Genomic DNA, 25,614 nt, shown 5'->3' with positions numbered 1-25,614 from the left:
TGTCAAGGGAGGTAGGGGTGTTGATAAACCAGTTTCATTTTGTTAAACTTTTGGACGGGTGTTTTATTTCATTTCAGTAGGGGCAGCAGAGCAGCGATCACATTAAGAGGCTGAAAACATGAATAAGAAAGTAAGAACATGGCGGAAGGGTAAGAGTGTCTTGTATCCATGATGCCATCTGTCACACACACGCTGGCACTGGAGATGTCACGATTGAGGATTAGTTGAATTCATTAGAGGGGTATAAATAAATAAAAAAATATAAAACTTTAACAGAACTCAGCTATCCTACATCAGTTAAAATCAATTACAACAAAGCAGAGTGAGCGTCAGGGACATGACTCATCTCTGCTCACAAAGCATTTTTTGTGTTAAAGTGTAGGTGCAGCAATTCTTTATCCTTGACGTATTATATTAAAAGAACAAAACTCTTTCACAATCTTCCTAAACCATAAAGTTACCCACACCATTTGAAGAGATAAAAAGAAAATTTAATTTTTCATTAAAGATAACCTTGCCATATAAGAGAAACAAAAAAAATGTGAAAAGAATTGTTCTTGGTCTGTTTTTTAGAAAAGAATAAATTTTAAAATCCCATCTTATTTTTCAGGTTTTGTGGTATAAACAAAGAATAAAACAGCTGCCACCAACTTACTTTCCATTCACCCCACAAAAAAAAGATCAGCTTCAAGCCATTCATAATTCCAGAAGCACTAAAAAGTGCAGACTGTAGCAGCTAGCATCATGTAAAAGCATATCTCTATGATATCTGAATTCAGACTCTGAGTTTTAACATTCATCTCAGGAAAAAGAATGTCATGTCCTCATTTCTTCTCCAGTGTATGCACCCATGAATTGGCTGGTGCTCGGCTCACTATGTTTTCCTGAACCTGTCCTTGGTTCTTTCCCCACTTCTTCATCTCTAGTGTTAACACACCCTTTCACTGCTTCTCCCCCCTTCACCTGCTCTAAGGGGCCGTGGAACTCCTCCCACAAAGATGGTCTTCCGGGGGTCGAGGGGCTGGGAGCCATCCATCACAAAGTCACTATCACTCAGGTTCCAAGGCCGGATTTGCACCTGGACAGGTATAAAGCACCATTGATGGAGGCTGCAACTGTATTTTGAGTCTCTCGAACAGCTATACCAACAACAGACTGTGCACATAAGGCGCTACTTTACACAAAGGGCTGAGGGAGACTGTAACAAGCTATCCAGCCACATCATTATTGGCTTTTGACATGGCTGGATAAGATCTGATCAGCAGTTAGCTAACAACACCGCAAACCAGCTACACTTTACCACCTTTCTTACGCACTCAAAACTTAAAATTCTTATGCTACTCAATTTGGGTGCCAATTATAAAAGAAATACCATTGCACAGCCAGTTTGTTGTATTTATCTGTAATTAAAAGCAATTTTAAAATATTGTAAATTATTTAAAATAACTGTAAACTCTGTTCTATCTAAAACACAAACGTTTTGTTTTAACATCATAAAGTTCACATAATTTGAAGAATAAAGAACTTTTTTACGAAAATAAAGACAGACTTCAAAAAGCTCCACCTGTTAAAAGATAAGAAGATTAAGCAGTTTTGTGGCTTTGTCATCCCCTTTTATTATCACAAAATGACATCTAGGGTCATAAATTAATGTTATTATTAAAAATGATTATTATATTTGATTTGAATACTGAAAGGAGGCAGACTATCATCTATGGGAAATGTCAAGTTGACTGTATTTGATCAGAGAAATGAAAGCATGAGGCACAAAAAGATTAACTGAATGGTTTGTCATTTTGTTCAAAGCTTCCCAGTCCTAGTCCACAGACTGGCACAGACCTCTGAAGGGATCACTGTGGTGACAGGCAAACACTAGATATGTTAATTGTGCCACTCTGTTCACTCTGGAGAGGGCTTCTGCTGGACGTGTGAACTTCTGTAGAGACTGTGGCGACTTACTGGTTTATCTTTGATGGTGGGGCTGGAAACACAAAGGTAGAGCTTTCCATCCTCCTCAATACAGGCATCTATTAGAGCCTGTACAGAACTCTCTTCCTGGAACAGCAGAAAGGCATACCCTGTGGAGAGTGGACAGGAAAAAAAAACATAACACCCATTTAAAAGGGAATACTTGGCAATAATGTATCTGATTATTTAACCCTGTTTCTATAATGACAAAAACAAAATGCCAAGGGTATCAGTCTCCGAGAAGGTAATGCATACGTTAAATGGTTCACACCAAATTGTAGATGCCTGCTTGGTTATGGCAATACAAAAGAAAGCCATTGCAGTAGGATAGCATCATTAAAGTCTATAGCTGCCATTAAATCACCACCCTTAACCTGCATCGGCAGAGGATAGAAGCTGAACACGTAGCACTCTCAGGAATTTTACATATGTCTCCTGCAGCCATATTTTACGGTGTTTTCAGCTGTAAAATTCTACATACAGTAGGTTGCTCTACTCTCCAGTGTATTCATTATCAAAATAACCAGAAGCTATGCAGGGATGACCTTACAAAGAATGCTTTCCCAACAGCCAACAATGCTAGCTATAATGAGAACAGAGATAATCCTTTTGTCCTAGACAGGCAAATCTGAACCGACAGCCTTCATTTTTCTTTATTTTTAAACAAACCTGCTCTGACAAGCAAGATGTGCGAGTCAGTCAACAAGCTCACATCTCATTCCCACTACTTAAGACATATCAGTTGAGGGGCAAATGCTAGATGGATAAAGATTTATAAATTACAGACACAAAACTATTTAGAGGATAATGGTTGTAAGAGGTGCTTTAGCATTCTCTCTCGATATAGAACACGGGAAAAGGCTGCTAGTCACCTGTCCACTGACTGAGACAGAAGACAATGTCTAGTAATTTAGATTCACTTCAAGTACGTTGGAGGTAAATGGCTGCGTCTGATCTCAAAACCAGTCTTTATGACTCAGCCACTACATGACTGACACTATCTTAGGAAACTAAACAGCTGCATAAGGCAACACATGTACAGCAGATACTTTTTTTACTCAGTAGCAGGGAGTTAAACTTGCCAAAGAATCATAAAATTGCTCAAATGCACCACTAATACAGTGAAGTCATTTCTCACTTCTCCATCTGATCTGCCATGAGTGAGGCTGTTGAGCATAATGGATGCCACATGACACCCAGGTGGGTGCTGCACTTGTGTGGTGAATGAAATGGCTCCTCGCCTTTATGTAAAGAGCTTTAGGATGAAAGGTAGTATGTTGTTGCAAGTAACTGGTATTAAGGAAATAAGGTCAACCATAACAATAGCATCTACATAGAATTTTGAAGTACATCTTCAGGGTCCTCTAAATAAATAAAAAACTCTTTACAGCAAAATATTTGGACAGAACATTTTTTCTTCAGCAGTGATGAAGTTCTACATTATATTAGTTCAAGCAGGGCCTTAAGACACCACCTGGTTACTGCTCCCGAATACCCCTAAACACGGGTTATAACAACACTGGATACGCCGCGGCTCAGCAACACTCTGCATTCCAACAGACAACAATCACCTGCACTCTCTCGTACTGTGAATTGCGGCTTCTAACACTGTGAGAGCAGGCTGGTGCTCCTTCATTATTAAAGCGTGCCGATTTGTCCTGCCTGCTGGGCAATTCTCAGATGGGCTTTTTTTCTTGGCTTCGGGCCGTCGCTCCGAATGAATGTCTGAGCTGTGTCGAATGTCGTGTGCCCGTGGCTCCAGGAAGAAGAGAGGAAGTGAAGGGCACCGGGGCATTATCAAAAGGCACAGCTCCACAGACACGGAATTCTTCAACAGGCTCAGAAGTTATGAAGCCAGACAAGCAGGGTTCCGCTTGGGTGCTAATCAGCACACTCAAGAGCTCCAGACTTCATCTGTGCAAACTAGTTTTCCTGCCCGCGAAACGAACGCTTCTGAATGCTGGTTAGAATTCACAACATTACTGGCTGTGCTTGCACCTTAAGAAATGCTTTCTGACTTTTTGAAAATAAACGTTTCAGATGTGATCACGTTCACTTGTTTCAGGTTAGCATCAAAATTGAGAACATCATTTCCCTTTCTTCTTGTTTACAGAAGACACTAAATTATGTTTTCTCATCAGGCATCACAACATTCAGTATTTAGTCACGGTAGGTTAAATTTATTTTTGGGGACCTATGGATTAGAGAACAGTTTCTTGTACAAATCATATTGAAGCGGAGAGAAGTGGATCACATATTGACAGCCTTCATGCCTGGTCTCAGCAGAGTAACTAACCCTGAATTCCTTTAGCTGCTGGTACAGCGAGCTGCCCCAGAAGATACAGATACCATGAAGGGTATGATGGACTCAGGCTTCAGACAGACCTGACATTATCAGCAGCAGCATATGACTGGATGAAGTTTCCTCTTTCAAAGGGCAGGGATGTTTTGCTCTTGCAGACTTTGACCTGTGATTTGATCAGTGTTGCGGCAAAACAAATCAGAATCAAAGTCTTTTTGCATAAAAATCCAAGGTCCTGGATTCCACTATGACAGAGCTTTGGCCACAAAGTCTCAATTTCCTCATCAAACCAGGGACAATTAATCAGAAAGGATAACAACAACACGGGCATAAATAAAACCAAACATATTTTCAGTTCTACAACAGTAAAAGCAGGTCAAAGTTTACAAAAAAACAGGAAATCAATAATACATAGTAAACATTCTAAATGAATATTTCACACTGGTTTTTACAATGGAAGATGTCGATAATCCATGTTACATTCTGACTGTGTTAAGGGAATAATAGTATGGCAAGATAGTTAAAGAACTATATACATCTTTTTGTAATATAGATCAGATGTATCAAAACCCCGGTGTCCTGGCCAAATTTCCAATTGGCCCTTACCAATCATGGCCTCCTAATAATCCCCTTCTATGAATTGGCTACATTACTCTGCTGTCCTCCCCACTGATAGCTGATGTGTGGTGAGCGTTCTGGCGCACTATGGCTGCCGTCGCATCATCCAGGTGGATGCTGCACATTGGTGGTGGTGGAGGGGAGTCCCCATTACCTGTAAAGCGCTTTGAGTGGAGTGTCCAGAAAAGCGCTATATAAGTGTAAGCAATTATTAATTATTATTATTAAAACCAAAATAAATTAATTGAAAATCTCAGCTTCTGAAACACAGCTTATACTATTCACAAGTAACTTTTAAATTATACTGCAGGGATGAAGATATACATTTATAGAAACTGACAACTACTGATAGCGAAAGGGAAGGGGGTTCTTCAAACAGACTGCCATGGCTGAATTCAGCTTGGTCAGAGAATTTGTGTTGTATAAGAGTATTCAAACCAGCAAGACACAAACATCTTGTTATTGTGTCTGTGCAATGAAGTGGGAGACATGCAGCCACTATGAGCTGGAAATACAAACAAAGACCACATTTCAGATCTGACACAAGGCTTATGATGGGGAGAAAAAGGATTGTCATTAGTCGTGCAAGAATAGTTTTGCAGTAAAAGCCTGTGCTAGACTTCTGTAAACCAAGAGTTCATAACCCCAACCACATTACCAGAATTCTATGCTGGCGGACGAAAAATAAAAGCGAAGAGGTCGCAGATTGGAAAACTACTGTACTGCGCAAACACAATTTGATCTGAAGGCTAAAAAAAAAAACAGAAAACACTTCATGTTTACTTAAGCAAGTCTTCTCATTTACAGAATTAAAAACCCTTCACAACCTGCCAACATCATTTCTTTTCTAATCACTCGGTGTACCCTTCAGGCTTTTAAATAAATTACGCTTTTCCTTGTGATAACTGGAAAAGTTCCAATTCCGAAAGAAATGTTGTTACTCATCTGTGGCTTGGTAATAAAAGCCTTACACAACCACAGTCCAATAGGGTACAGCAAAGCACATAATTGGAAGGAACAGAAATGACTTACAAGGATTTCTCCCTGCCAAGTACAAATACCATACAGGATGCACTAAACAGGACAAACTAATGGATCTTTTCTACTGAAGAAAGAAGCATTTGGCATTTGAGATTATCTACACAAATCATTTAGAATTAAACACTTCTTGTTGTGACATTCCTTGGCAGTAAGTACGAAATATAGATGCAAGGACACTTTTAGTGTTTGAAGGACTAGCAGAAACTTTTCCTAAGGATACAGCTCTATTGCAAGAAACATCAAGCCAGTATCAGAGCCATGAGGATATCTGAAAGCATGGCTGAGACGTCTGGGAGACTGACAATAATATTTTCCTTGGAAAGACATTTCAATTTCTAAAGCACTTCAGTCCCTTTTTATGCTGCAGATATGCAGAAAGGATAGAAACTTTTGACTTTTCACACCTTGCCAAATCCTCTTCCTAATTTAAGATCAGACAGCAAAATGAACAAGGGCCTTGGGATAAGGCAGAGAAACAGGACTACTGTGATCTTTGGCACAAATTACAGAATTTCTTTTCCACAGAAACCTGAAGTGCTGGTAGAGTTTACATTCTCTGCATCCACACAATATAACTTTTCTCTGCATAGCCAGACAAAACATGCTTTTCAACTGTAGAGGAAGATGAACCTTCATTAGATCCTTTCTATTCTTTGTTACTGCATTATGAGCTAATATATAGTAGTAATTCTTTCAAATACTGAGAGTAGCAGAAGAGACCCCAGCTCAAAAATAGATTATCTTGTAACATTTCATCCTCTTAAAATGTAGAAGAGCTTTAACTAGTATACTCCTGTATTTGGAAATATGTTGCAACATTACTTTTAATATTTTCATGAGCTCTGATGCTTCTATATCATAAGTCACACATAAAACAGATAAAACTGTTCTGTCTTAGTAAAAAAATGTAATTTTAGAATAAAATAGTTTTAATGCACATTCAACTTTTTTGTATTCTTTGATTGCCTTCTGACAGCAAAATAGATAGGATATAGAAAAACATGGCAAGTCAAAACTAAAGAATGAAACAGTTCCAGTCTTTTTAAAAGAGTATGTGGTGTGCTGTTCACTCAAAAGAGCAGTAAAGGAGCTTTGCTTGTTTCCTTTGGATCCACTGAGGAATAAAGACAATGCTTCAGTTGAAAACCCTATACCTTACCTTTGAACAAAACAAGACACTCTGAAAGACAGGGATTTGTATAAAAATGCTGAAATGTTTAACAGAACAACTTCGTTCCTAAATTCAATACATATCACAAATTCCACTTCCTAATTAAAGAATATTATCAAGTCCAATTCATATCTCAATTTAATCTCTCATGTTTAATTCATTCATAAGCAACTCCATTGCTCCTTTTTCATTTTCCTCTTGGTGAGAAAAAACAAATCTAGCAGAGATTTCAGTTTGACCTCACACCTGAAGAAGACTCCAGCCGAAACGTTGTCTCTCTTTTCCTTTCAGCATGGAATAAACCTTTACCTTTTTACTTTGCAGCCAACGCATGCTGACGCAGCTACAGTATCTACATGAACTACTGTAATTTCTAGGTGTTAAATCTTTAAAGATAAACATTCAACAGAAAGTGCAACAGGAATTTAGTAATACAATAACTGTACTATTTTCTTGAAAACAAGAGCCTTACTTACTTGAACTTTGTCAGCTGCTGACGGTTCATCTTAGCCAAAGCATGTGATCTGCACATTTAGTGAGACACCAGCTGTCTACCCATTACTGCATAATGGTACTTCACATCTATTACTAAGGCTGCATGATATGAGCAGAATGTTCATTGACTAATGTTTCAAAATCTAGACTTTTAAAATGGTCCATCTCTTGTGTTGATAGAATCTTTAGATACATACTGTAAACACAGGAGTCTGGAAATAATCTTAGATTCCAAAATTAAACTTGGATAAATTCCCAGACAGCCGAACATTTTTTCAGAGTGTTGCTGAAAACCAAATGCAACAAATGGGATAAAAGATCAATCGTCAGTATCTTCAGTGTGTCTTAAATACACGTGGCTCGTTAACCAAGAAGCAGCATTTACTACCATATTGGCTAATATACAGTATGGCCATTGCTTTGCTTTGTGGGATAGAATACATCCATTTTCCATGATTACTCAAGACAGTAATGTACAAAGCTGAATAAGACAAGTGTGACAACTTGAGTTAAAGCTCTATGCACGTGGGACTGATCACTACTGTGTAAGTCATTTAGGCACAGGCCTTGTTTAAAATAGATATTGAACACTGACATGAGAAACAACACCCATGTAAATATGGAGAAAGCTCTCTGTATTTTATTTATTTACAAATTACATTCTGAACATTGCTAGCTTGTGATCATCAGTTTCTTTTCAGAACAGCTAACATTTCATAAAAGCAGTAGAAAAAACTTTTTAAAGCATAAGCAAGCCTTTCAGAATTTATAAACATTATCAGTTATTTAATAGCAATTTTAATTGCAATTTTTTTCCTGTTAGACCTGTAATATTTCTTTAACCCTTGACATGGTCAGGATCCTTCTGGACCCTTAACCAATGTCACCCTTCACAATCATTTTCTACATCCTACAATGTAAAACAGATAATGTAAAAAAAAACTGTAGTTATTGCAGTTAAGATCTCAGCAGGTGTCTCTATAATCACCACAGACAGCACATGAAACTTGCTGGAATTAAAAAAGCATCTGCTTTCACATATTAAGAAATAGCTACATTTTAAGTATACAGTGAAATGCCAGAAAAGTTCACTTCATCCAGATCAAGCCAAAACGGTTACGGCGCAAATTGCTAAACCATCTGAGTCTTTTGTAATACAGTAGTGGTAGTTATAATGTTCTCAGTAACATGCAGATTCCCCTGTTTCCCTAAGCTTTCCCCAGAGATCCTTTAACCTTATGGCTTTCCTGATCTCCAATCTGTACACCAAAACCAGTACTAATCCTTCAAGACGAAGAGCCACTGCTCTCTGTTACACATTATCACATGAACCTAAAGTCTCCAGATCCCTTCAGGCATCTGCCTATCAGATTAAGCAGCTGTCAGAAGAATGCTAGTCATCTGAAGAATCCTCAGCCTGACACTGGAAATTTAGTAATGCTGCTGAGCCTTACTTGCTATATGATGGATTGGCCTATGGAAAACTGAAAAGGTAAGAGCTGGTCAGCCTTGGCACCTGGACTCCAGGCCATTTCACGACTTCGAAATTTAATTGCTCATGAAACCCAGGCGATTCAGAGCACTTCGAAAAAAGATCTTGTTATATTGAGAAAGCGGATGAACCTGAGTCTGTAGCCAGTCTGTCTTTTTTTGAGCACTAATTCCGTTGAGAACAGGACATCTCCAACAGATATGACGCTTCCAATGAATCGTTCCACACAAAAATATAAATTGAAAGTTTCGATTAAACTGAATGACAAATCCATTACACAATTAATTACAACACAGCTATTTATACAACTATACCCCTTGAGAAATTCATGAAATAGAACAATATAGAAAAGAGAGAAAGGTTAACTCCTCCTAGATATAAAGACACCATAGCCAGACTTTACTGCATGAAAATACAGAATATGAACAGCACAGAAATCTCTGGAGTCATAATTATCTACGATAAACAAATTTCATTCTGCATTAATTGCTGCGGCGGTTGAAATCAGCATTGCTTAGGAATTCTCTCAAAATAAGCAGGCAGATGCCCGTTCGGAGTAGTGCTCGTTAAGGAATGGTACTGACATTGCAAGAAGGCCATCTGTCAGAGGGAAAACGTAATGCAATCACAAGGCATGTGTGGAAATAGGCTTCATGCAGCTTTGCCATTCTGCCTCCAGCCTGATACAACAATGCTCTGCCCTGAAGAATGAACACAAGACCTGGTCACGGCAGCGTGCAATGTGAATCATGACTGAAACCCATTTACAGGAAACTGCCAAAACCAGCAATTCTGCAAAGCTGAGCATCACAATGAAGGAAGCCCCTTGATCTCTAAATGCGTTTAATAACTGCAATCAAAATCCAGAAATATTTTTGACCTAGCTTACTGAAGTCTTGCCTTTATATACATTATATATATTATATTTTAGAATGTATTATAGAATATACAGATATAGGGTTGTTTAGACTAGATGACCGTATACCTATTCTGCACCTAGGATACAGCAATTGAACAGAAACCAGGAGACTGAAGGATTTTGACCACTTAAATTCATGACAAGACTGTGGAACATTTTCTGGTCCTGTGATCAACATACAATGATACAAAGGAATATTCAATACGTAGCCTGCAAGTTAAATTGCCTACTTTAAACTTTTCATCAATGGTTTTTAACCAGCCAACAAGCGTGTCTGAATCCTCTAAAATCATGAACTTCAATCCAAGAGACATAACCTCCTCTGTGAAATAAAAATAGCTTGGAACATTTGGGACTTGCTGTTGATGCTTTCGGTAGTTCAAATTAGCAACGAAGGCAACTGCTGGGTGACGTGAAAACCATTTCCTTTATCACTGACAAGACTAAAATAGAAAGGGGCTTGATGCACTGCTCTGTCATTACTGAAATAGAATCAAAACCCTGGTGTATACCCAGATCCCCTGTATTGGCATTAACACATGAATCAGCTGGTGCCCAGGATAAGGTCTCTCCAAATAGGGCAGACAAACAATACAAAAATGCTACAATGCCTTTTCAGGGAAAATTAAAGATGAAGGACTGTCTGATCTTTCATCAATCATACTTAGTAATCAGGGTATAGAAATTAAACAAACCAAAACACTCCAGACCACTTAAGCCCAAGACAAGACTTAGTGGAACATTTTATCTTGCACAAGAACCATAAAAATACAGAGGAATAATGCATTCAAAAAGTAATGTGCCAGTAACATCGCTCCTTTCATGGATTAATAAATGACTGTTTGATAAGCATAATTCACACAACTCTCTTAAATCCCTAGTACTATACTATTTTATAAGGAATTTCAATTTGAAAATGATCTTTTCTATTTTTAAGTAAAGGCTCAGTTAAAAGTCAGGAAGGTTGCCTTAAAATCCCAGTGCACGTGTCAATAAAAACTGCAAATCAGGATTCAAGTGTGGCGGGCTCGTAAACAGAATTACGTACTACAGCTCACTTTTGAGTTTTTCTTCTAGAAAAGTGTTAATTGCAATATGAGTCATCTCAGCAAAAAGACACAACAAGCCATTCCTAAGGTTTGGATCAGTAATGATCCATTTAAAATAAGTGGTAGGTATTTTTACTAGATGTACACTTCACCAGTCTGCTATAGGAATTTCTGTTATTTCCAGTACTGCTTTAATAGTTTTTCCTAATATGACATATTGCTTTTGGAGCTAGCCAAAATAACTGTAAAGTGCTTTTCTGCAATGAACAACTGTCCAAATCAAACTTTCCTCCAAACCAGGGCAGGATTTAAAGTAGCCAGGGTTTAAGGTTTTCCAGTGACTCATAAAGGTTTTTAAGTTAAGAAAATAACCCACAAAAAATCATCAGGAATCTCCTGCTAAATATTTAACTTTTTGCGTATGGAATAGATTTCAACTTTTCTTGCTTCTACAGATGATATGGAATGCTTGCTTGTCTTTGGATTAACAAAAGGGGATGGCAACACTCTTACTGGTTTAATGTAGCAGCTTTCACTACAGGAGCAAAATACCTTAACTGCTTTAAAACGCCTTTTCAAATGTGCTTTTAACGTGAATGTGGTAAATTACAATATGTTTTTCTAGTCAAAGGGACTGTTAATGGAAACAGGTACTAAGCAATTTTTAACCACATCTAGCTTAAAGATATCCCATTTATTCAGTCAGTGACTGAAAAAGAATAAAATACTTTGGTTTTATGGGACAAGAATCATTATAACAGCAGAAATGTAAGCCAAATTAAAACTGACAGTATTTTCGAAATCAATACATTTGGATATCAACAGTTTAAGGGAAGAATAACCTGGATTTAATTACAATCAACAAAACTTTTCCATCAACCAACTCCTTATATCTTTACAGTTTTAAAACACTGTTCTTTGAATTGTAACAGTACAGAGCTCACTAAAGACCTGAATTCATGAAAGCTGTCTTCCACAATGAAGTAATTACCTTTGGGTGGAAAATAGGACTTGCTCTCTGCCTTGTGTGGCCAATCCACAACGAGATGCCCATAACGACGAAAGCTTGTGGTGATTTCATCTAGAGAAAACCAGTGACAGAATTACAGCAATATAATCAAAACATGTTTTTGTGTGTTCCCTTACACTTGGCAGTTATGTTCACATATAAAATCTATCAAAGCACACTAGTCAACACAAGAACTAATTCTGTACAGTAAGTGCAATTAAGTAAGATACTGCCAAAGGATGTAAAACTGTAGTTTATTAAGTACAAACACCATTATGAGACCATTAAAAAAATAACCCCCTCCAATTCTGGAATTAAAAGTGATTGACATTACATGACATGATTGGCAACTATAAGCCACTCAGCTGACTGTCTTTGTCACCTAACAGTTCTTTCTGTCTTGTGTCAGAGTTCAGTGTAAAAAATATACACCAGCATTCTAAAATCCTCCAGGCCCAGAGGAGGTGGCCCACTTTAGGTAGGTCAGGTTAAGAGTAAGGAGATTTTTACTTTATATAGAAGTTAACTTGCAATTTTTTTACCTAAGAGATACAGTGCCCTTAAAAAGTCTTGGTACAACAAAAGCCAAAACTGTTATTTATGTTTTAAATCAACAAATCTGAAGGCTTTTGCTACTCAGGAAAACCAACTTGCTTTGATTCTGCTATCAATTAGAGCTTCCTGGGACAGAATAATGGGCACTGTAGGCTAATCAAGTCTCACTATACTACTCTTTGGCAAAGAAACTTCCGAAATTTAGAATCTCAATTGAGATACATCTGCCATTATCATGTTACCAATCTGCAATTAGTAAGTATGTGGAATAATGCTGAGGAAAGTAAAGAATGCAAACCATTCTGAAAGAACAAAACTAGCAATGCCTATTCAAACTAAATTTCAGACAAATAAACCTCAAACCGTAAATATTAACATCCAAAATGTGAAAAGATTTTCTTTGACTTTTATAGAAGTTACAATTTAGCTCTTTAAACGTCTAAATCTTACGCAGTCTCACAAAATATAAATGCAATAAAAATCCACTATGGTATGAAATGATTCTCTTATTGAACTTGGGCATTCCACTTATCCTTTACAGGGATTCTGAACTTTGTAAATCTACCATCAAATGATTCTGATTTTGTTCTTCCGTGTTGACAAAAGTCTCAAGTACCTTCATCAATGTCAGGAGGCAGCCCTCCAACAAAGACCTTTCTGGAATAACGCTCCACCCTCTCTCCATTCTGGCAGCGTGTTGGGGAGCCCAGGCCAGGCGTTAAGGACTGGTCACCGTGGCCGTCGTCTAGGAAACCGTCTTCGAAAGGAAAGAGTGAAGAACGACCTAGAAACAGAGAGAAAAGGAGGAGGGGAGCAGAGGGGGGGGGATAGAGTATTCGAATATAGTTGTAATCAAACAAGACAGAATGTGTTCATCATTCAAAGAAAAATATGTCCGTATGTCATTGGACAGAAAGATGACCACAAATGTTTACCAATGGAAACAAATGAAAAAACCTAATGTAAAAGGAGAAATCCCTCTTTTCCTCTTCTACAAGTTATCTTCTCAGAAAGCATCAAAATTATATGAAGTTAGTGCTAGAATAAAATGGAAACAAACTGTACCATTCATTTTCAAAAGTTCAAGTGCACCCATAACCTCACACACTGTCTGAAGATTACATATTGACACTGCTTTGGGTCAAAAAAAATGCTGTCTGATGAAAGGTTACTCTTGTATTGGACTGCAATATAAACCTTTCTGCAACAGTTGAACTGTGACAACGCTATCAAACTCAGTGTATGCGGTGTTGTTTCCATAAGAAGCTTGGCCTGTTGATCCTTTGATCTCTGTAAAGCGTGCAAAAAGAAATGATGGAAATGTTGACAAGACTCCTCCTAGCTCTAAAAGACACAAACATACTTGTGATCACCCACATTTATAAGATGTACATTCACATTCAGATTTCCATTGTGAAAATGCAGGTAAATAGCTAAGGGTATAAGTAAAAAAATACACATTCTTCTGTCTTAAACACTTTCTAGCATTTATATCCAGTGCTTCCTGTCCTACTTAAAGTGAATAAAAGACAGCATTACATATGGTATATTTTTTGAGTTAGTGCATCAAGATGAATAAAAAAACAAGAGCACAAATCTCAATTTAAACTTCAGTTCAATTAGTTAATAACACCAAAGGCATTTAAGTCATGTTTCAAAAGGCCAAACGCATGCCATCTTAGATTTAAAGTACCCACTGCAAGACCCATGCCAGGACTAAAATGTTTACATACTACATAAATTGAAATACTAAGAAACATATTGTATTACTTTTTTCTGATTACTAAGAATTCTGTTTTAATTGTAGAGTTACTAATCTGGCTATGGACGTCACTGCTGGTGGTTCTGCTTAGAAAACCTTTAAAAAGTCAAACATTCAACTTAGTAGCAAATTAGAAGTAAATCAAATATTTACACAAATTAAGCCAAAGAGAAAGAGCATAATTTTTAAGGGAATCAGGTTACAGGACTAAATGGCTCATTACCCATTACCCAGGAGTAACACTTTGTTATAAGAGACTGTCTCACACTACAGCTTACCAGTCAGAAGGCAGGAATCAGAAACATTTTCAATATTCAGGAAAGTTATAGATTAAAATAGGATGCTTGCGGTAAGGCAGAGTACCATTTGAATGATGCTCCTACAATTGACAGTGGCTGGTCTGTCTTTTAAGGGTTTTCAGGTAAGCAGTTTGGAATTCTGGGAATTAAAATCCTTTGTAAATTATATGGTTTTGTAAAGAGTGTAGTGGAAATGATGAGGAAAGGCAGAGGGAAGCAGTCATAGAAGACTGTCAGCCAGGACATTGGAAAAAGGCTTTGCAGACAATACAATCTAAAATACTTTTTTTATTAACACATGTACAAACATCTTTGTTTCTATTATCAAGTCCAAACATTCAGTTAATGATCCTCTCTGAAGTGATGAAAAGTATATTTTTTAATATTCTGCCAGTCAAAGGTTTTGGGAGGAAACCTCCCTACTGAACTCAATTGAGTTGTTGCACACATACAAGATACCTGTACTGTACAATATCGGCACTGCAGAGCACCATGTTTGAATTAGCTCTCCAGCACTGCATTCAGAAATCATAACAGAAAGGCTCCTTGTTAAACATGCAGTCCTTAGATCAGGGATTGTTAGATTTGTTTGGAAAACAAAAATAACTTGCTCCTCTGGGAGAAAGCTACTGTGAACACACGCAAAATCCTTCTCATCTCCAGAATAGGGAAAAAAACAATAGTACCAACCAAGAAAGGATTTTCTCTTTGGTTTAACTTCTAATACCTTTCAGTTCTTAAGTGATTAAAGAGCAGCACCTTCTTGGGTACAGCTAACACTTATTCACTGTTGCTTCAGACGATTAATAACAAACCAATATGACAGTCACATGATAGAGATTAAAGTAGTCTATACTTGAACTTGATAAAAAGAATTACGAGAGGAAGAATCTCCGCCCTTCTGTAAGTTTATTAGTGAGTCAATTCGCTTGTTGCAGATCCTGCTCATCACTGCTTGCACAGACACAGACAGTTGCACTTGTTTACACAGGCGGCCGAGTTAACAATCCATGTACTTGGCAGAACTGAAAGACAGACCACGACTTCTGCAATAGTTTGGTTCTGGAAACCATTCCAGTAAGTCCAATGTTACGTAAGCCAGACTGCACTCTTGAGCCATATAAATATATACAATTTACTATTTATATGTTGGTGGGTTAGGTTCCTATCCTTTGCACTACTTGGGTCACGTGCAGACATTGTAATATAATTAATACATGGTGTTTTGAAATAAAATGAAAGAAACAATGAATTATTTCCACAATGTCTAATTTACAATGGTCTACATTAAGTCGAACTTGCCCATGTTGAGTGGTATGTAACCGCAGGGTCCCTGCACAGTGTATTTTGGAACTTGAATAACAACGTTATTGCACATCCATGTTGAATGCAGTGTGTAGGCACAATGAATACTGGCAATGTAACTGGTGTGAGAATTCTTTCAAAAGTTTAGTACTCAGTCTATAGCCGTTCTGACACTGCTTAGGAACATTTTTGACATCCAGACGATGGCTGCTATTAGCTGTGGTTTTCACTTTATGTTCAACCACTCAAGTATAGGATACTTCAGCTGTGGTCAGTCATTATATTTCTATAAAAAAAACTATGTGCATGGCAAGAAAGTGTCCAATTTATGCAATGAATCTCCACATATTCTTCAGGACAGTGGTTGCCCACTCTTGCTTAGAATCTATATGCCTGTCTGTTCCATTAATTCTCATTTCATGACACAAAGACTGATTATATTAGATTAAAACTGAATACTCCTTGCTCTTGTACTGTATGTAGCAGAGTGACTCACAATAAAAAGACTGAAAAAGCAAGCTGATTTTTTTAAAATCAAGCAAAAAATTCCAAGCTATAGGTTAGAGCACAATGCAAATTTATACCCAATTTGAGATTAAATGCATAATACAAAATAAAAAAATGATTAATTGTGATTTTATCATGAAACAGAAGCAAACAATCAAACATTGCATAATTGAGAGCTGCACTCAAATATTATTGATTCCTCAGACATTTGCAAGCAGAACACAAAAATCTGACTTTACCTCTTCTTCGCCCATAGCTCCTTGCTGCTTGTGAACACAAAATAAAAACAAAAATTCTGTGGGTTTTCCAGAAAACAAACTTAGACACACAGCAAAGCAGTAGTCAAAATTATAATCAACACAAACCTGTTTTGGCTCAATACAATAGGTGTGGTTTTAAGTATTCCTGTTTTCCTTTTCAAAAAGGTACAAAACAGAAGAAGTGATGCTTACAAACAGCATTTAGACATCCTTTACAATGCAAAAATCAAGTAAAATGCTTTAAGTAAAACACATTTGGAATTTAAAATAAAACTGCTACAAATTTTTTAAACTAGTAGAAAATATTTTTGTTTTACGCTGCTGGCTTTGTTTTTACAGATGCTGCAACTACATTGCTTTATGAAAACACATTAAGCAAACAGGTATGCATTAAAGATTAACAGCTGTTCAGTCACTGGTGGGCAAAAGTGAAGCTTAACGCTGCTTTCAGAGAGAAAACAAAAACTGTGGAGTAAAAAGCATTTGATTCAGAATACCACGGTTTTATCTTATATCCAAAACTTTGCTTTACAGTGTAACATAATAGTATTAGTAAACTTCTATTTCCCATTTTAAAGAAGGGCAGCCCCCATGTTGCAATTAACATCTAAAACTATAGCTGCAATTCTTGTTAGAAGGGGATAGAGGAAAAAATCCTGAACAGAAAAAATAACTGGATATAAGGAACTAAAAAAAAAACTTTTCCTGTAACATTAACTAGGTAGGACAATCGAATCTTTGCTTTACCTTTCTGAATAAGAACATTAAGTAGTGCTGTATCCTCCATGCTGATTTTACCAAGGAGAAAAAGAGAGCCACCGTTCCCTTCCTGTTTAAATTAAGAGAAGGTTTCTCGCTCTTCCTGGACTAAGGAAATACAAAACAATGCCTTTGCCAAATCTACTTACCTAAATGTTTTTTTGATAGCAGTTCATACAAAAAACATGCAAAAAAAACATATACAGTATATGCACACTATATTGCCTTTGACAACAGCTCATCCATTCCATGCTAAAATGGAAGCCTTTCCTGCGTGTATACCTGCATTTCCTTAACAACATTTTAATATTTCATCTTGTAAGATGACATGGCTTTCTCTGCAATAAGATGTATTTTGTGGACGTGTTCGTGTCCACATTGTCTGAAAAATCTGATTTTTCTGAAGTGCTGCTCTAGTGTAGCTGCTGGCCTCCCCATCACTTAAGCTAATAGTAAGATCCCTTTCCTTTACTATCAGATGTGCAGATATTGGGGTTTGGTTTTTTTTGTAAGGCCATCATTCTGAATGATAAATTTAGCCATTTCTGAAATGTATAGCTCCTGTCGTGTTCCCTTGGTGGCAGCAGCATGGAGCAAGTTCCCCGTGGACACCTTTTAAGAACCAATGCCGGGTGCTTATGGTTCGCTGGTAAGTCGTTAATAAATCCACTGAATTAACAATCGGATGAACTGACTACGGGACAAGACAATCGTTGTTTAGCATTGTGAATGCGCAGTCCATTGCTGATCTCCGAAGTTCATAGAAAGCAAAAATGTATTCCCTCCCGATGTAACAGAATATGACCAGAAATATTGGGGCTGCTTGAAAACACAGCACCCACAGAGCTGTCACCTGGGGAGTAGTGAAGGAGAATCCTGTAAGAACCTGCCTGATCATTGTGAGACTTGCTAAGGAGTGTTCTCAGGAATTTAGGATCCTTAAAACTAGAAGCCTGACTTTGTCTGCATTAGGTAGGTTTTTCCGGCCTTTCTTTTAGTGACACAGTAGATATGGGCAAAGATGAACATTTTCTGTTTAAAATGATTACAGTCAGGCTTGCCGTATTCCCTTACAGTCTGGTAAACCTTTCATTACAGTTTTGTTTTCTTTGAATGCGCACAACAAAGTCTAGGAATCTCAGCAGGTTAAAGCAGGTACTTACAGCAAAGATAGTGAAAATAAAAAAATATTTCAAATAATTAAGAAAAAATAAGTCTAATTCATAGTGGGGGGGGGGGGAGGAAGCATATTACTTCAGAATCCTTATATGACCTCAAGGGTTTGGTGCTGCTTAAAGTACTCCATTTTGAACATCTTACCTCAATTGGCATTTCTTCATTGATTTTTATTACAAGTGTCCAAGCAGAGGTTTGCTCTAAAAAAAATCTGAGACAAGGGCAATGTCGCTGTAATCATCTGACTTCTGAGAATGAAGGGCTGCCTTCAGTTCTGTGAAACTAAAGTATCAATTGCTTTGCCATGGAACAAGACACCTTTTAGACTCACTCCAAAGTTCAAGTACTCAAAACTTTGCTGTTGTTGAAACACGAATTTCACTTCTCATCTTCTCTCAGTACTCCAGTGCAGATTTATGAAGTGGCGTCTGTATAGTTTTATGTATTACTGTGGACTCAACTACAACTTACTCAACTCAAAACAAGGCTGCAGATACATTTCATTACCGTGACCGTCATGCTTACTGAGTTGTAAGTGGTAACATTCATTAAGTAGAGCACGGACTTTCTTCCATCAATACAATAAAATGTAAATTTGGTTAAATTTACACTTATGTCATGAAAACAATGCTGAAACAACATTGTTGTGATCTTAGGCTAAGAAAGCAAAATATATATTATGTAAGGTGCTTCAGATTATTAGGCTAAACATGCGGGTTTGATACATTACAATATTTTATAAACACAGAAAAATAGGTGCTTAAAGAATATTATAAACATTTCCATTTTGAAAACTGAAAGTTTATCAATAACCTAGACATTTGACAACTAGACAATTTTATAGCAGTATTGTGGTAATATTTTGAAGATAACTGAAAATATATATGGGAAAAATGCTTTATTGAAGGCAGTCGGATTTGTAAAAAATAAACCTGCTTTTTTTCTTTAAACTACGTCTGGAATACAATACACCTCCAAACAAACTGAGACATGAATCTATAGTATTGAACCCTGATGATGAGACAAAATAAATGCATTGCTGCTGCCTGTCCTGAAACTATTGTTCATTTGATAGAAAGCACAAAAGGCAAGAATCAAAAGACTTCCCTCAAAGGTTTTTAAATGTGAAAATCAAAATGCTATTTGTCTCAAGCCGTGACAAAATATAACCACCCACTTAACACACTGTCATGTTAGTCACTTTTCCTTTAATTATATGGACTGCTAAAAGGTTCAGTAAAACCTCATCCTAACACTTAAATGAAAATTTCACAGCTAAATAAACTATGCCTGTCATACACACATCTATTTAAGAGCAAATGTTCAAGACTATGCAAATTGGGGAAAGAAAAAAAAATGCATTTCCTTCCCAATTAAGATGCAAGGAAGTGAGATTCTCATTCATCCTGCTTCTAGTTCATACTACTCTAATGAGACTCTTACACTGGTCTGAGATGACCGTGCAACAGGCAGTGTTCCTGCATCAGCCAGCACCTTGCACTAAACATACAGTAGTAATCTACTGTGAAACTGCAACTGTGATAACAGCCAGTTCCCTTTACTTATTCCTTCACACGTCTGCACCTCTAAGTACTACGTTATATCAACCTGCAGTTAAGCCAACCCTTTTACTACACTACACCTTTAACATATGTTAAAGTTTTTAATTCAATTGTTATACATGAATGCATGTACAGTACAGTATGTATCCAATGACTTCGGTCAAGTAGTCAGTGTAGTTTCCCACTGCTTTCAGCTGGCTGGCATCAGCAGATAAAAGGTCCAATGTGGAGAAATTTGACAGAACAAACAGAAGTTGGGGGAAAAAAGCAACAGACATGAGGAATCAGGTATGCATTTGCCTTGAATTGCAGTGAAGAAGCTAAAAGTGTATGCGAGCAGGGCTGTAGCATACAAGTCTGTGAGACAGCCCTGCCCTGAACTCTTTCCTTAGGACAGTGGAAAGAGATTCAAAGGAAAGGCTAGACCTGGAAGGGAAATGGTGATGGGGCCTATACAGGTCTGTTGTTGCAACACAAACACAGGTAGCAAAAGAAGACAAACAAAAGACAAATTATTAAAGATTAATTATTTTAAATTATATTATTTAAATAACTCAAAACCAGATGTGCTTCTAACCTAGTAACAAAAAACAAATGCAGAGTCTCCAAAGACAACAGCACTACCAAGACATTTGCACTCATTACTGCCAAAATACACATTTGTCATTAAATTGGATTTACAGCATTTCAAGTTTCAGCTTTATTTAACTATTTAAAAAAATAACATGAGGAGCAATTCTGGATCCTGACTGGCTTATCAGTAAGTTGGCCTTAAGGATGGAATTTACAGCCAGAGAAATGCCACTGTATCACAAATATATATGAAAAGAATACTATTAGCATGTACTCTGATTATTCAAGATAATAAAACACTTAAGTTTGCCATTTTAGATGTGCAGTAACAGCTGTGCGTATACTCACTGTTGTGAGTATAGTACGTTTGTTTTGCCACACTGCATACTTAGTTCCTTTCACTATTACTCATATAAATTCATATAATCTTAGGTTATATATCTTTAATAATTGATTTTAATTAACAGGAAACTCAGTTTAATTAAATTTTCGCTTAACAGATGACCTTCAAAGAATGTATCCCATTCATAAAACGAGAGGCGGGCATATTTCATATAGTTCAGAATTGGCCTATAAAAGGCCACAAGGCAGAACTCATGTGCTTGATAAACTGTGCTACAAAATGAGGAACAAAATACACATCTAAAGGAAATAAACTATTTTTTAAAATCAAATTAATTTCAACTGAAGAACGAAACAATATTCAGGAATACACACTTTCTGGCATGATGGTTCACTTGAAAAGAGGATTGGTCGCAAAACTGAAGGAAACGGACTGTAAAAAAAACAACAACCAGCTGCGAGCTTTAGGTTTCACTCATTCTTATTTCCCAAGTGTTTTATCCATCCATTTTCAGTGACTGCTCAGTCCACAGGGTAGCGGTGAGCTGGAGATTAACCTGCAAGACTGGATACACCTCGGACAGGAAGCCGCTCCATCACAGTGTTCAGATAATTGTTTTTCAGAAGCTACTGAACATTTTTCTTTGCAATCGCAGAGAGAAGAGAACGCTTCATGTACTTTAATAAACTAAAATGTTCCTTTTATGTTTAAAAATAAACATACAGATTAGTAATAGTTCAAATACATTCTTAAAAATACTCACTGTTTAGTGCTATTATGTTATCTGCTCCTGGGTGGTGGAAATTTAGACCCATACGTCCTGTGAAAGTAAATTAAGACCTTATTAGTTTATGAGTCATTCAAATACGTCCCAGTTTACACACATTATGCAACACAAGACTGCAAGTGTAGATACCAGGATATCCTTGACTCCGTGATGAATGGAAACTTTTTGCAGAACTCGGGAGAATACGAGACACAATTCCGCCACAAGATGCAGATCTGTTTAACAAAGCGTTAGCAGCCCGAGTTATCTCGCATTCATCCAATGGTGAGAAACAAAGCACTTCCGAACTCTTATGGAAATATATTAAATTTTAATGGAAGAAAAGGAATGTCCAGGTACTGCACAAACGGGCAATTCGGCATTGTGATGAACTGCAGATGAGCCACAGGAAAATAAAGCAGTGTTGGATTAAAAAAAAAACAAGGTCATACTTCTGTTTTCAAATCGAACGAGACACTAAAATTGGTTGAGAGAACGCTGGCGGATGGTATTCATCAGATCAAAAAATGATGCTGCATTTGATATATAGTCTTTCAACCTACCTATGGCCAAACTGTTGGCTGTGCACAGCAGCTGTTCCCCCCACAATAAATTGTTGCTAAAGCCACATCTAGGTGTTCTATACATGTGAAAGTGCTTGCAGTGTACAGCACCATGATAAAGCAAGGCAGTGCAAGCCCTGAAGTGCCTTCTGGGCTGGGCTGTATGTTCTGTTGGAGCATCACCAGGACGGTCACAGGTAGATCAAGGTGGAGTGGGAAATAAACCCTTAACCTTGCCTAAGTTATTCACTCGACAGGGACACAAACACAGAAAAGGTCACGCAAGTCCAGAATAATTTTTTTTTACTTCAGTGATCCTTCAGTAACAAATCCACTTCGTTACTACAATCCCTTGACTGGTGATCAAGATTCACCCATTATCAGAATCAGACCCAGGATCCCAGAGCTGGGACAGGGCACAGCTAACTACAATGATACCATACCACCACTTAGTAATCAACAGAATCCATAAATTAGGCACCTAAAACTACCCTGTTTCTCACGCCTGCGGTTGTTCTGGGTTATAACCGTCATGTTTTGAAAGCCACCGGCATCTGTCCGTTGAACTCTCTGCTCCCTGCATTCTGAAATACAATCGCATCTTCTTGCCACCTACCCAGTGTGCGTGTGTGCTTGTGTGTATGCGTGTATTTGTTGAGTGGGGGCACCTTCACAACTTCTCCCCGGGGAAAGGAGATTCTGTTTGCAACTTTTCACTGCATTTTGTGTACAACAGTTCCTTTGAAAAAAATGCTTTTTAATGTTAAACAACCAACAAAAAATTACACCAAAATAAAAACAGCCAGGTGGCAACCCTATTCTTAAGGCTGAGGTACTGAGCCTTTTTGACTCCTAAAATAGCACTGGGCATGTGCCATCTGCTTATTTAGTTCACTGCAGTACAGCACAGGGTACTGCTTGGGTGACATTTCATCACTTGTCCTTGCCTGCTATTTTGAGACCAGCCATTTTTTTTTCCACCAGCCATCTTCTGGTAAAGAAGGCAGAAGAAATAATTGGATTGATTAAATTTTCATATAACCTATAGGAATTCATCTCTTTTCAACCCTACTTCTGTGCAAGAGACAAGACTCCAAATATAAACTCATTTTCAGGAATTAAATCCTTTCTAATCATAAGAATCTGTTAAAAAAATAGAACAATGTAAAATTCTGTAAAACCCATTAAAGTAAAAAGTCCATTACCCCTTATTTATAAAATAATTAAGACTACTATACATGTACCTTTATCATCCAAAAACTTGCTTTTCTTTGAACTGTTTAACCATGTATGACTGACCTTTACAAATTATTCTTAACGATATGATGTTTGAATCTCATTTGAAGGAAACTGATATATTATATTTTGCCACTGCAAAGTGGAAATGACTCAAGTTTTTTTTAAATACTTATAAAACACTTTTTGCTTAAACTTCAATTAATGACAGTGACACCAGAATTGGTGTAGTTAGAGAGACTCATGTAGTTAGAACTACTCATGTAGTTAGAGAGACTCTACAAGCTACAGAAGCTGCATTTAAAATACCCAGAGCTGTTCAAATTCCCAGGATGAGTAGCAGATTGTAAAAAATGGCAATTAATCAGCAAATATTCTCAGCAAATAACCCTGAGCATTACAATGCTACCACCTGGGGGGGGTGCTTATTAATTTTCTGGGGTTTGTTTAGTCAACCAAATTTGTTCTTATCGACATAAAAATTGCAAAGTGTATTTAACATCACATTCAAAAACAAAGAATTAAAAATACTGAGGAAAAAAAACTCAAAAAGGCAGTAGAAAAAGGGTGAGTAGTCAATCATCCTAAGCAAAAAACTAACAGCTTCACATCCAGAGGTTTCCTAAAACCTCTTAATCCACATCCAAACTTGCATTAAAGAACCCTATCAGTCTACTTGGAAAAAATCTACTTGAATTATGGTGGAAAGTCTGCTAAAACAGAGGTGGAAAGTTTCTCCTTCCCAAATAAGAAGAGTTTCCATCTTCATTCCCATATTCCTTTGTTTTACCACATGAATACAAATACTTCAAGCAAACAAAACTGCAAAACCTGACTAGAGTATACACTTAGATTGAGCTCATTAATTACTGTAAATTTGAATTAAAGTATCAGCTGTTTAGATGTCTATACACTGTTTTTCCACAGGGTTCCAGTACTCCCAGTCTCTAATAACAGCCTATTACTGGAAGAAAGGCTGGAAAAACAGCAGTTGGTCATTTAAAAATTAACACTTTTTGATTAAGAATATTAGGTGCATAACAAATGAGGATCACAGAATATCAGACTTAAAACTATACAAATAACTTGCACATTGCAATAAACCATTTGGTCAATGTTTTAAACAATTTAGAAACACTCAGTGGTGTTTTGAGTTCTTAATTTTAATAACTCCAAAAGTGAGGAAAAACACTAGAAGAAAGTCTCCCATCATACATAGTTTAGTATTTGGAATATTTATTTACACATTGACTGGACACGAAATGCTGTAAAATAACTATTTTAAAGAATCTTGATTTGGATGCCATTTTAAAATAGGTTCCGTTCAGTTTATTTGTCATATGCACATGTCCAGTGAAACGCATATACTTGTCAATCATAAATAATTGCTGAAAGGGCATATTGAATACAAAAATCCCACAACATAAAACAGACAGATGTTCAGACAAGGAGCAACATGTCACCACTCTCTGGTGCCATGTTAGAACCATGTTAGAAATAGGTGCATCTATGGGCAGTAGGTTTTATTCTATATTCAATCACTGAGTTATATAAAAACATTCAGCATTTTAAATTTTCTGCAGTATCTCGGAGAATTGTTAATGCTCCCATATAAAAACTGAAGATGGAAACAGAAATGTCTGGTATGAGACAATGCCCGATAAAAGAATTTCACATCCTGAAGATTTAATGTTATACTTGTAAATAAGAGAACTGAATTAATTGTTGTACTGAACAGATGCCAATTTTCAACTGTACAGAAATGGCCAGCAACCAATATTTGTAGCTCTTAGGGAGTGTTCACAATGAATGCTGGTGTCCCTACAAAACTTACCATGGCAAATGTTGTCATGTTCAAACATGATTATGTCAAAATAGAAAAAG

General features: G+C 37.1%; 1 protein-coding gene across 11 annotated transcripts in view; it reads right to left on the bottom strand.

Moving 5' to 3' along the window:
• The window catches only part of cpeb3 (cytoplasmic polyadenylation element binding protein 3), a 60,325-nt gene that overhangs the window by 13,657 nt on the left and 21,054 nt on the right, over window positions 1-25,614 (bottom strand). For 5 of the 11 annotated variants that reach the window (XM_088634964.1, XM_088634958.1, XM_088634962.1 and 2 more), the window contains exons 4-9: window positions 21,929-21,985; window positions 16,732-16,758; window positions 13,236-13,403; window positions 12,047-12,136; window positions 1,960-2,078; window positions 964-1,078 (exon numbers count right to left, since the gene is read on the bottom strand). In XM_088634964.1, the coding sequence (XP_088491090.1) occupies window positions 964-1,078; window positions 1,960-2,078; window positions 12,047-12,136; window positions 13,236-13,403; window positions 16,732-16,758; window positions 21,929-21,985 (576 nt within the window). The remainder of the gene's footprint in view (window positions 1-963; window positions 1,079-1,959; window positions 2,079-12,046; window positions 12,137-13,235; window positions 13,404-16,731; window positions 16,759-21,928; window positions 21,986-25,614) is intronic. The other 6 variants (XM_088634968.1, XM_088634959.1, XM_088634963.1 and 3 more) reach the window with 3 other exon arrangements.

This window comes from Lepisosteus platostomus, chromosome 6 (genome assembly GCF_059453375.1).
Source record: "Lepisosteus platostomus isolate fLepPlt1 chromosome 6, fLepPlt1.hap1, whole genome shotgun sequence".
Taxonomy (NCBI): Eukaryota; Metazoa; Chordata; class Actinopteri; order Semionotiformes; family Lepisosteidae; genus Lepisosteus; species Lepisosteus platostomus.
This window is presented reverse-complemented; position numbering and strand designations above follow the sequence as displayed.